The 12,533-nt window shown below is 38.7% G+C and overlaps 1 protein-coding gene across 2 annotated transcripts in view; it reads left to right on the forward strand.

Moving 5' to 3' along the window:
* FAF1 (Fas associated factor 1) overlaps positions 1 to 12,533 on the forward strand; it is a 142,064-nt gene that overhangs the window by 103,385 nt on the left and 26,146 nt on the right. For both annotated transcript variants that reach the window (XM_052665955.1, XM_052665956.1), the window contains exons 14-15: positions 7,442 to 7,578; positions 9,800 to 9,888. In XM_052665955.1, the coding sequence (XP_052521915.1) occupies positions 7,442 to 7,578; positions 9,800 to 9,888 (226 nt within the window). The remainder of the gene's footprint in view (positions 1 to 7,441; positions 7,579 to 9,799; positions 9,889 to 12,533) is intronic.

Consider the following 12,533-nt stretch of genomic DNA (forward strand, 5'->3'; position numbering starts at 1 on the left):
AAGAGTTTGCAGGTTACAGAGACACCTGTGGTGACCAAAGCGACAGAAGCTGCTTATTAGAAAGAGCCTGTACAGCTGTGTCCTATTAACTCCTTATGACACTTCTTAAAACACAAAATAAAGGGCTTGTTTAAGTCTTTATAGCTATTCTCAATGAACCTGGTCACCAATTGTGTAGTACGATAGGGATTTTAAGCCTCTTTTTTTTTTTCTTTCTTTCTATTAACAGCAGCAAAGAAACTGTCATATTAACAGTGAGGTCAAAAAATATTAAGGGGTGAACAAGGCAGGCTGGCTTGAATTGGAATAATTTGTCATTTATGCTTAGTATCTCGTCCTACTCCTGCGATTTCTTTAGAGGGTGGTGTGTGGTGCTTCTGTCCCTCTTTGGAGAGTGCCAATGCACTGTAGGCATTCCCATAAATAAATATGCAGTACCTCTGTTTAATTACTACCCTCCATTATGCAGCATAATGACAGTGCTCCTGGAGTACTCTGTTCTGTTTCCCCACAAATATGGTTGCACATAGCTTTGTTTGGAGGGTGAGAAAACAAGAGGAACTGTTACTTTTTTTTCACATTTTCTGAAAAGTAGTGTAATCCAAAAGCTACTTATTGGTTCCGGTAGAGTGGCATTAAAGCCAAGCCAGCATGGGAAAGCAGGAGGGATTGGGTCAACTTTTTTTGTACCCATAATTAGTAACACTTCAGTGTGAGTACTAGGACAGGTTTTCAGTCCTGTAGATGGACTTCTTTAGAAGTATTTATACTTCAGCTTTTTGAGACTCAAAAGGGAAAAGAGTAAGCTACAGATATAACGTTTACATTCTTCTTGTATTCCTTTCAAGTTGGGATGAATCTTGAGCTTAACAATCACTCTTTGGCTTGCCACATGAAGATTGGCTACTGTGCCACCCTCAAGCAGCAGAAATGCAGTTAGAAGTAGTAGTGTCTGCAGTAGTAGTAGTGCCTGCCCATAGTAGCACACTCTGGGCCAGGGTGCAGCAGCCCACCAGCTGCACTGGGGCATTGCATGGGCTGAGTACTGCCTTGAATTTCCATAGGGTTTCTGGGAGAGCTCATCTGCAGGGCTGGACGTGAGCAGCTGTAGTTCTGGCACCCTGGGTCTTCAGAGAGTTGTCTGAACACCATTATTAGGAAATAATTTTGTGCCTGTGTGTGTATAGTGGGTGTATGTGTGTATATATGTGTGCAAGCACATGTGTAACTACTTTTGTTAATTCATTAATATATATTAACGTAATACATGTACTGGGTATAAATATATGTATATAATGAATATTCATAAATACACGAATACCTACACCTGCACACTTGCTTTTATGCTTGTACACAGAGCATTTACAAATACAGCTTATGCATAATATTAACAGGTTTCCAAAGTACATGTTTGCTGAGCAAAGCAATGCCCAAACCATAAAACAGCACCTCAAATGTCAGTAGGCAGCTTTTCAGCTTTTGCTATCTTTGCCCTTGGGTGCTGTATTTCAAGGTGTTGCCAGCTTTTCTCAGCTCTGATGACAGGTACTTGTTAGTTCTAATGTTCAAATGATAGTTTTTCTTTTTGCTTAAGCTTAGGAAAGAGTTAATTGACCAAAGTGCTTCTCAGCAGCATGTTGTCTTCACCTGCAATTTCCGTCATCAGGTAATTAGCCATATTCACAGCTGCTGACCCTTGATACTAACCTACTGAATGATGCATGCCTGGATGAAGACCAGTTGACCATACTTCTCTAGCTCCCCAATCCTATTAGATCCTTCAGCAAATGTATTGCAGGTGTGGGGTCTGACAGTGCAGGGCTTGGTGAGTTAATTTCTCGCTGCCTCCTGACGAGTGGCCGTAGATATGTTGCTTGCAAAACTGTTGACTTGTTCTTTGGGTATCAAATCCTTAACAGGTTTCACAGAACAGTGTGAAAACCTTATCTAGTGTATTTTGTAATATTTAATTTACTTTAATAGCAATACGGTGTGAGTCCATAAAAACAGGTCAAAAGTCTAATTAATGTTTTAAAAATAAAGGATCGCAAGCACCAGGCGAGTTTGTTATTTTCTGTATGGTTTGTTTTGAGGAGGAAGAGGAAAGAAGGTGAGGAGGGAACCCTTCTGTTCCATGATTACATCCCACCCGCTCATTTTCTCCTTTTCTCCTTTGCTTTTGATTTTAGTGGCGGTCTTAACAGAATGTCAAGATCAATTTGCAGCATGGTTTAACTCAAGGTTTGCATTCTGCCAACAGCAATTGTCCTAACGAACAATGCCGTGTGTTCTTGTAACTTCAGAAGCTTTTAGAAGGCTCATGGCAAGGGCAGCATCTAATGACTTTATTAGTGTAGGGTTTCAAAATGGGCTCAGTAATTGTTCACATCTCTTTGTCATCTAGTCATAATTACTGCGTAGTATTGTTCAGGGTTGCACTTGTGAATAGTTTCCTAATAGCACTGAAATGAAGAAAAAAGGAAAAGGATAAAAGGTGATTGTCTCTTTAGACAGGGAACAAAACAGCCTGTATACAGATGATGGTTAAACTGTTTATTATATGCCCACTAGAAAAGGTAAACTATCCTTCTTTAAATATTTATATACTTCAAGGTAATTCCATGGTACTAATCTGCAAATGCCCAAATTTGGAAAACTACAAGGCAGTACAGAATATAGAATGCATTTTAATTTGGTTGTGATTAGGAAGATATGGATGTCTCCGTAATATTCAGCTATAAATAGGAAGCGGTCTCTCTGTTTAACTTGATTGAAGTTTTTATTCTGTCAAGTTATGAACTTGTGAAAATGCTTTAAGGTCATCTGAAAAGAATTACTGAAGCTCCAGAAACTAACTGTGGATACATTTGCAAGTGTATATTTTAAGTTCTCATTATAAAAACAAATCCTAAAGCAAGTTCTGTCCTGCTGTATTCAAATTGCGGCGTGTTGTACTTCTTGAACAGAAAATGGGAAGAAATCAACTTCTGTACCATCCTGTGTAAGAACTGCAGGCAGAAGAATGTGTAGACAAGGCAGACCTGTTGAGCTGCCTTGAGATAGAAGAAGGAACTCATTCACAGGTCCATTTAAACACCGGATTCCACAATTGCACCAGTGAAGTCTAATGCCAGGTGGAATGGGAGCTCTAGAGAAACTGAGCTGTGTCTATGAGGGTGTCTAAAACAACCATCAGAAGTCATTCAGCTGGCAGAGTCAGAATTTGTACTAAAATACAGCTGGAAGGCACGGCTGAATCTCCTTAGTACTGCAGAGCACCTGGTGGAGTGTCTGTCTGACACCCCGCTCTGCAGAAGTGTGGGTGTCTGTCCTCCTTGGGTTAAAATGATTCTGTTTTGAGTTCTCTGCTCTCCTCTTTGTTACCACTCTGACTGTCAGCAGGCGTCAGAGAGCTGCAGATTTAGTGTTTAGTCCATACCTGGCCAGAAGGCTCGAATGTACTGCGTCATTCCTGACCCATGGCTGTCAGATTTGATCTTTGATGTGAGGGAGATTTTTCAGCAGCTCTTCTCAACTACTTCCAGTAGTTGGCTTTCTCTGCATTTAGGCAGTTCTCACTGATATTTCACCTGAGTTTATCTTACAGCAATCAGTGACAATTAAATCTTGGTACACTCTGGTTTTTACTGGTGTACTGTGCTTAAAACTGCTTTGTTAGCACTAAATAAGAAAGAGGATTATTTCATGTTGTGCAAACCATGCTTCTGATTACTCACCCCAGCGTCTTCTTCACATCATGAATTTTTCTTCCTCCCTATCTACTTGATTCTTGCTCTGTATTTGTGGAGCTCTTTTGCTTGGAGAGTTTCAGTGGCTGTGTTGAATTGCATTTATCACGTTGTTTCTCTGATTTCCGAAGATTATTCTTTTACAGACTCCTAGTATGCTTGTAGCTTCTCCCGCTTCACTACCATATATAAACTCTGTTTTTAACTAGGCTAATGGTAGAGCTAACTAACAGTCTTAGATATTCCTTAGCAAATCATGCTGTGTGTCTTTCTTTACAACAGACTGATGGAAACAACCACTGAAAGGCAAGTGCATCCTTAGGTTTCCATTTTTAGCACAGCATTTGAGCAAGGGGTGCAGATACATTTCATTTATACTTTTACCAGTAATTTTTCCTGGTGTCACTGATGCCTGAAAGGATGGATTAATGAGTTTCTAGCTAGACGTATTTTAGACTGAACAGAGTTATAAGGTATTTACCTAATCTGTGTGAGCCTGACAGGATGAAATTAGATCTTCCACACTGTATGAAGAGTTAGATAATCCACTCATCTAAGCTTTACTTTTGCATAAAGAAAAAGTGGATAAAATCATGTTTTTTACATCTGAATCCCTGGATGTTTTGCTTATGGATACTGAAGAGAATATCCACACCATTTGATTCAGGCTGCTTTATAAACCTTTAGACCATACCTTGTGTCTGTTGCTTATCATCCTTTGTATTTGAGTCAACAGCCATGACCCCCCCAGTGTGGGTAGGACATTAACTCTGTATCATGATGGCTGTGGATAGCAAGCTTATTTAAATATACCACTTCCTGACCTCAACTTTTACTTTTTTAAAAATGTAAATACCTTATACAAAAATGTTATTTTTACATTAACATTTTAATGAGTTTTATGTTGATTTTGCACAGTATATAATTATTATTAAAAATAATCAGGAACATTGCATGTTTAATATTCATCATTGTTTTCCTCACACTCAAAAAAAGAAATCTCATCTTTTTCACAGCCATTTCTGAAGTTTTGAAGTTTCTAAGAAGTAAGGTTAGCCTTGGGAAGCACCTGTCTGTAAATGAAGCCCCCTTTTTCCACCCAGTGTCATCTGAGTTGTGGGCTGAACATAATTTCAGACTGACAGGGAATAAATGTTTTGGAAGAAGTTACCATCACTGTGAAGAAGTCTTGCCTCATGTTTGTATGGAGCTTCCTGTGTTCCAGTTTGTGCCCGTTGCCTTTTGGCCAATCTCTGGGCACCACCCATGGCAGCCTGGCCACATTCCCTTGATTCCTACCCATTAAAGTATATGGAGGTCTCTCAGAGATCAAAAGCTTCCTGGAGATCAGTAAGTCTCGAGGTCTGAGATAAAACCTTGGCCAATGAACACTTTGGCCAAAAGTGGCCACTTTTATTCTTAAAAATTAAAGCTGCATGTTCTCATAAGAACCACGTTAATTATTGCTAAATCCATGTGTTTGCAAAGCTTTATGCAACATATCTACGATCAGGAGCTCCTATAGACCATAGACTGGAGATGTAACAAATGTTCCCTTTGCTTTTGAGGCTCAGTAATATTTAAAACTTTTTTCAGTGGATTTTTGAAGCTGTTATTTTTCTGTAATTGTCACTCTAGAAGCTTTTTAAAAGTAAAATTAAGTTGCATTTTATGATGGAATTACATGAAAATGTAATGCCAGGGGTATATTTCAGTATCACTTGTTCTACATTAGCTGTTAGGAAATGGTCTCATCCGGGAAACCTTTGTACAAGATGTAAGAAGCATAAGAGCTCTCTTGCAGGCTGTCACAAATTGTTTTGGTCCTATGTACGTATTTCTGGAAGATAGTAAATATTAGTAAAAGTAGATTTTTTGCTAGATATGAATATGGGAACAAGTAAAAAGGTCAGCAATTACAGAATCGAGAAAGGCTGAAAAGAAAAAAAAAAAAAAGGCAAAATTAATGTAGTTGCAAAATCTATTAGAAGGCATTAGGTCAAATGGAAGGGTGATCATGAATAAAAGTCCTGTTCCTAGCCGTGCAATAAACAGAAAGGAAGAGATGTTCTGAGGAGTAGCTCAGCACTCACGTAGCGCTGCCCTGCTATGGCTGGTGCGTGTGAGTGATTCCTGCTGAGCAGGAGCCCTGCAGTGCAGGTGCTGGAGGCTGCTGGTGGTATCTCCTCATTCAGCTTTGCATCTCCAAACTACCCATACATTTCTTATTGGCTTTCCTATGTTTTACTTCAATGGGCACGTGGAGTCATATCTGCCAGTGACGTTTACGGCCTTGAAGTACTTGCTGGCTACCCCTGCTTCGTGGAATCGTAGACTCACAGAATGGATTGAGCTGGAATGGAGCTTAAAGCCCATCTTGTTCCAACCCTCCTGCTATGGGCAGGGTTGCCACCCACCAGACTGGGCTGCCCTGCAGTCATAGCTGTACTCCAGAATGAAGTCAGAAGGGTATTTTATACTTTCAGTGCCTCAAAGAGGCCCCGTGTTGTACTCAGGAGGCTTCTCAGTTTTTAGAGATTTTATTAGGTTTAATATATGTTGATTAAAAAAAAAAATACCTTTTTGAATCTTTTCGGTATCTTTTGAGAAGAAATGACTTAGAGTGCTTGACATTTTAATGCAGTCTGTCTTTTCAAATAGATTTGGCTTCTAATGCATGTGACAACAGGACTTTGCTCTTCAGTTAGAGCATACATTTCCGAGTAGTTGTTACCTAAAATATTATCATAAGGCATAAGAAAACACACGATTTAAGTTGCCTTTCATGAACATAATTAAGAATTAATAAGCCTGTACCAGTGGCTAGTCCTCAGAATTTCCACTGTTTTGCCTTTTGTGACCCGTGTTATTAAAAGTCCATTATTTTTACAGACTTTATTAAATTGGATCTTATTAAAGCATTCTATATTTGCATTTGGTCTTTCATAATTCATTATTATTATGACATTTACTTTTTACCATCAGATCTGAAAACATATCATAAGCTACCCTTTTCTCTTGAAAGAAATGCTAATTTCAAACAGTCCTCTAATGGAAGAGAAAAGCTTTATCAGTTTTTTCATTTATTCAAGATCGTGTTAAGAATACTAATGCTAGACTTCTGTATGCTAATATCCAAGAGCTTTTTTGGTCAAAAGCTTAGAATTATTGTTTTTCGACCACACTGCAAAGTGTGTCACTGACAGGGCACTGGTACAAAAGAAGAGACAATTTTGAAGCACCCTTTAATTCTCTGACTGATAAAAACGTTTTCTTAAATTATGCTTTCATATGAAATTACACTGTTTTGATACTTTCTCATGTTCACCAGGTAATATCTTAGTTGTTCTTTAGAAGTTTCTAGCAATTCATTTAGCATGATTTTTCTTGCAGGGGTTGGTTTTATATTACAGCTTGCGCAGCACTGTAGCAGAAAATAGGATTCTCCATTGAATAAATCACCATCTCTCCTAGTTACTGTTTCAATGTAGGCAATCTGTAGTCTATCATATTTGTAAATATTTTCATAATTTGATCATAAAAAGGGATGAGGAACTCTAGAGTTGAACACAGAAGCCTACACGTTAAGCAGTGGCACTCAACTGAACTGCTGAATAGTGTAAGTATTTTTTAAACAGTAACTTCAAAACCAACTCCCCTGTGTTAACTGCTGCTTTTTTCCCCCCATGTAGGTTTCTGACAATGTGCACAAGACACTTCGGGAGTGTTGTAGCCCAAACAATTCGAACTCAGAAGACGGATCAGTTTCCACTTTTCCTTATTATTATGGGAAAACGATCATCTAATGAAGTATTGAATGTAATACAAGGTACAGCCCTTGCTTTATATTGAAATAATTCTTAAGTGGGTATTGAAAGTGTTTGAAGACATCCTTGTAACTGTTTCTTTTCTTAAGATGATCAGAAAGTGAATTTATCACACCTAAGAAACCTGCAGTTGCTGCGCTGTAAAAGGCTTTATTATTCACAAGGCGTTCTTTGGCATCCTGTTAGAGATTGAATTTGCCATGAGTGATGTACTTTAGGTTTTACACTTTTAAAAGCAGAAACCAAATCTCCCAAACCAGGAGTTACTTGTAGTTTTCCAAACACATGACCAGATAAATCCCTGAGTTTTCAAAATATTTTCTCTGGGATTTTCTGTGTTGCACCAGCATCATTCTGTTCTGTGAGTAGCTCCTTGTCAATGGGCGGACTCCAGTTGTGTGCAGTGGGATAATATTTGAACATCAGTTGCTCTGTCGGACCTGCCTGTGGTGTTGAGATCCCAAACAGGATCAGAACTTTAAGTTGCTGATAGAATTTCATATGAACTGAGCTCTCTGGCTGAACGTGAGCAGTTCTCTGCAGCATTGCTGTGCTCCTATTTCTGGCAGTAAGGTGACTCTGGTGTGGAACGCCCTTCAGCTGTTCTCAGTAACTCTTCAAATTAAAATGCATCACAGGATGGGTACCTCCCATTTCTTCTTCCTCCACAAGGTTGTGTTCATGACACTGTGTTTTTCTTTATTCTTTTTATCCAGAAGTTCTTATTCTAATATCCTTGCTTTTCTGAGGAAATTCACCCTGAGGAAATGCTGCCTTTTACAGGCAATGTAACTGTTTCTTTCTGCTTGTGAGATTAGTCATTTTCTTGAGGAATTTGCAGTGCTCATTCCTCTGGCCAAAACAATTAATTTTGCATGGATTTTTGTCTCTTTAGTGCAAAGTACAGCACAACACTGATTCACAGTATGCCTATTAATTATTAAAAAAGTAATAAATAAAAAAAATTTAAAAACATAACAAAGAACATAGTAATTTTCTTGTTTTTATAACTCCTTAGCATTGTTGAGCATTTGTATAACCTGAAGCACCTGTATTATCCCACTCTAGTCAGTGGTGCCTACTGACTTGAATTACTCAGCTGTCTGAAAAAATTGGTAGCTTGGAGCCATAAAATAATGTAGTTTTATATTAAGAAGTGATTCAAATTATTTCATTGCATTCACTAAGTTTTAATTGTGTGTGTTTAAATAACTTTAGCACTGAAGTGATAATCAGTTACAACCTTAAATAAATTTATCCCTGGATTCAAATTCTATCAAACCCAAATGTTCTGTGCTTGTTACTTTCCCACGAATTGGGACGTTGGTATCTCTAACTATTTATCCACAAATGAATGGTATTCTCTGGAGTCATGCATGTTGTAGCACTCGGGATAAAATTTTCCACTAAGGTAGCAAATGCTAGAAATAGGAACAATGAGGGCCTTTCAGGGCAGGGTGAGAAGGCACTGTTTGCAGAAGAGATACAGCAACGCAGAAACTTAAGTCCTAAAGGCATTTATTGAAATGCAGGCTGCCAAAGGTTGCTTTTGCTTTCTGTTTTTTACTGGGGTTGGAAACTGGGGGTATGGTTTTGTTTTCTTTATTGGTACTGTTGCTTCTGGTTAGGGTACTCCTTGTAAAATTTTGACCATCGTTGTCAGCATAAATGTAGCTCCTAATGGCTTTGTTCTGTCAGTGTCCAAAGACTGTTTAAGTTGGCAGGTATTTGTTTATAGCAAATTTCTCACAAAGAAATAATCATAGCTTTGAAGTACACTCTGGTCCTGAGACTAAGAGAAACCAAGGTCTGAGAGCATCTTGGTAGGGAGTTAAAATAATATTTCAGTCTTACTGAAAACCAAACACACACTGCTAGAAAAACATAAGGAGGGCTGGGGTTAGGGTTGCCCTGGTTTTATTCAAGAATTCTAAGCCTGTAAAAATCATGTCAAGGAGCCACAGGTGTACTACTGCTCTCTAACATGCAAAATATAAACCAATATTTCAGACTTGGGCCACTCAAAATTTTAGCCGGTGGTCAATATCTGCTTGCAAAAACAATTCTGAATTTTCAGTTAAAATAATTCTACTGAGATATTTCAGATATTTCTTCTGTCTTTTTTGAGCTGGCTCTTTCTTACAGAACAATTCTAAGATGACTTTTTTTTATTTTTTAATAACTTTAATGCTATGAATTTCTGTGGTCCTCCTTTGTTGCTAGGTAACACGACAGTGGATGAGCTGATGATGAGGCTGATGGCTGCAATGGAGATCTTCAGTGCCCAGCAGCAGGAGGATATAAAGGATGAGGTGAGAGTTGAAAGTTATTGCAGATGCCTACTGGCTTCCAAAAATCATTGGGGATGCAAAAATAACCAAATGTCTCTTTAGCCAATGAAGTTGGGTATGGCACATTTTAATGTGCCTCTTCTGATACCTGGGATAAAAATAATGTCTCTTTTGTGTATGTAGTTAGGTCTCTTTCAAAAAGAAAACCTCCTCCGTACTGGTTGATTGTTACTTTCATATTTGTTTCCTTTCTCTGATTATTAGTCATGAGCAACTCTTTGCTTTTGCAGTGGAATATGCTCATAGAAGGAAATAGCAATCAGGTTTTCTTTCTAGTGACCAGATAAAGCTGTAGGTAGAAAGGAGAAACAGATTTATATCTCTGAAGTGTATTTGCTTAAAGGAAGATTTAAAAGCCATCTTGAAAACCAGAACTATGCCAGTACAGAATCTCCATTCAGAACAATGCAGAATGGGTAAGTGATGACACAGCTTTTCAAAAACAGTGTTTCAAGTGCAGAGAAGACACAGTGAGGAGTGCAACTGAGAGATGTTTATCTGTTACTCTGTAAATTGAGAGTGACATTTTGAAGTAATGAAATACTTAGGAATTTATAATAATTGGTGTGTTGCCATTCAAGGTTATTCTTATCCTGTTGTATATATAATGACTGACAATAATTCACTAAACACATTCTTCACATTTAAATCTTCTATCCTCTTAGTATGAGATTTTCTGATTATGGTTGTAATAATATGAAGGCACTCCACAATATTTTTTCTCCTTTATTTATGCTATCACTGTTAAAGAAAATTGACTTTGATTTCATTAATACTGAACACAACTTTTAATATGAGAATGACAACGAAAATCCAAGGCATGATATAATTGAATTCTTTCATTGCATTTTGGCAGCAATATGTTGGATATAGATTAATTTTTTTAATGCTTTAAAAGAATGTAAAAGTCTAAAAAAGACTCAGAACTGGAAATTACAAAAGCTGGTGGAAAGGAAGGAAGCAGAAGGAAAGAAGAGCATACTAAGGCAGGGGTTTAAGAACAGATAAGAGATAGGAGAAGAAAGTAGGAGTGAAGAAGGGTATAGAAACTGGAGTGGAATAGAAGGAGGAATAGGGGACTAGAACAATTGTCCAGAGCAGGGGAGATCAGTGTGGAGGAGAGAAAAAGGTGGAAGTCAAGTGAGATAGTTATAATCCCATCCTGGATGAAACCACATGGGTTTGCAACTGAGAAGAATGTGGGCATGAGGGAGACAAAGCTTAAAGAAAGAGAAGACTTGGTAGCGTTGAGGCTGTGATGGCAGAGGCTGTGATAGCAGAACTGGCAACTGCCTCTGCATTGTGAGTTGCTGGGAGCCCTTCCCTGGATGACCAAGAACAGTGACAGCCTATAATACATGGTACTTCTCTCTATGGAGGATGACCTTGTGGACAACAGTTTGGCCATGAGCCAGCAGTTGCCTTGTGGGCAAGAAGATCAGTGTATCCTTGGGGGGTATTAAAAAGAACATGGCCAGCAGGTCAAGGGAGGTGATCCTCCCCTTTACTCCACTCTGATGAGGCCACGTTTGGAGTACTGGGTCCAGTTCTTGGCTCTTAAGTTCAAGCAAGATAGAGAGCTTCCAGAAAGAGCCCAGCAGAGGGCCACAGAGAAGGTGAGGGTCTGGAGCATTTCCTGTGCAGGGAAAGACTGTGAAGCCTAGGCTGTTCAGCCTGGAGAAGGCTGAGAGGGGATTTTAATAATGCTTATAATTGTCTAAAGGGTGGGAGGCATAAGGATGGGGTCAGATGCTTTTTGATAGTGCCCAGTGGCAAGGCAAGGGAAAATGGGCACAAACTGGAAGACAGAAGTTCCATATGAACATGAGGAAAAGCTTCTTTCCTTTGAGGGTAACAGAAACTGCTACAGACTGCCCAGAGAGTTGATGGAGTCTCCTTTGTAGAAGGTCCCTTCCAACCCCTACAATTCTGTGATTCTCATGACTTGTTATTAAGTGTTCTACCTACATAGCAGAACAGAAAAATGTTAAATATTCCTCTAAAGTCTGTCTTCATCTAAGTCTTCTGTAGTCTTTTTTCCACATTTCCTGGGAGACCGTAGACATTTCTTTCCTAGTAAGAAGTTTAGCTTCGTGTTACTGTTTTGTTTTTCCTAACACACCTTGACTTTCAGAAAACTAATGGAAAATTTCACAGATTTCAGGGGCGGCAGATTTTCAGGTGCTGTGAGTTCTGTACACAAATAAAATATTTACTTGTAACTTGGCTTCACTTGTTACAAGCACATGGGAAAGGTGATCTCGGAAACCTCTGCCTTTGAAGCAGGAAATTTAAAGATGAGAAATGACTGTAGTAGGTATGCTAGAGAGGGGAGAATTTGGCAAGCAGTCTGTACTCAGTGGAAGGCTTTGAACTGAAAAAAAAGGCTTTTTGTGATTCGTAACATAGCACGTAGTTTTCTTTAAGTATTGTACTTGACAACTTAGAGTATTCAGATATCATCACCTTTTCTTTTTTAAGCTCTTGTTGCAGTTGGGGCATGTTTTTCCCAAATATGGCAATAGCAAACAGGATACAGAGTCCGGTTTCTGTTACTGTTTTCTTAATAGCAACAGTAAGTCATCGTAAACCACAAGATAAGCTGA

This window comes from Tympanuchus pallidicinctus, unplaced genomic scaffold (genome assembly GCF_026119805.1).
Source record: "Tympanuchus pallidicinctus isolate F22 unplaced genomic scaffold, pur_lepc_1.0 scaffold7, whole genome shotgun sequence".
NCBI lineage: Eukaryota > Metazoa > Chordata > Aves > Galliformes > Phasianidae > Tympanuchus > Tympanuchus pallidicinctus.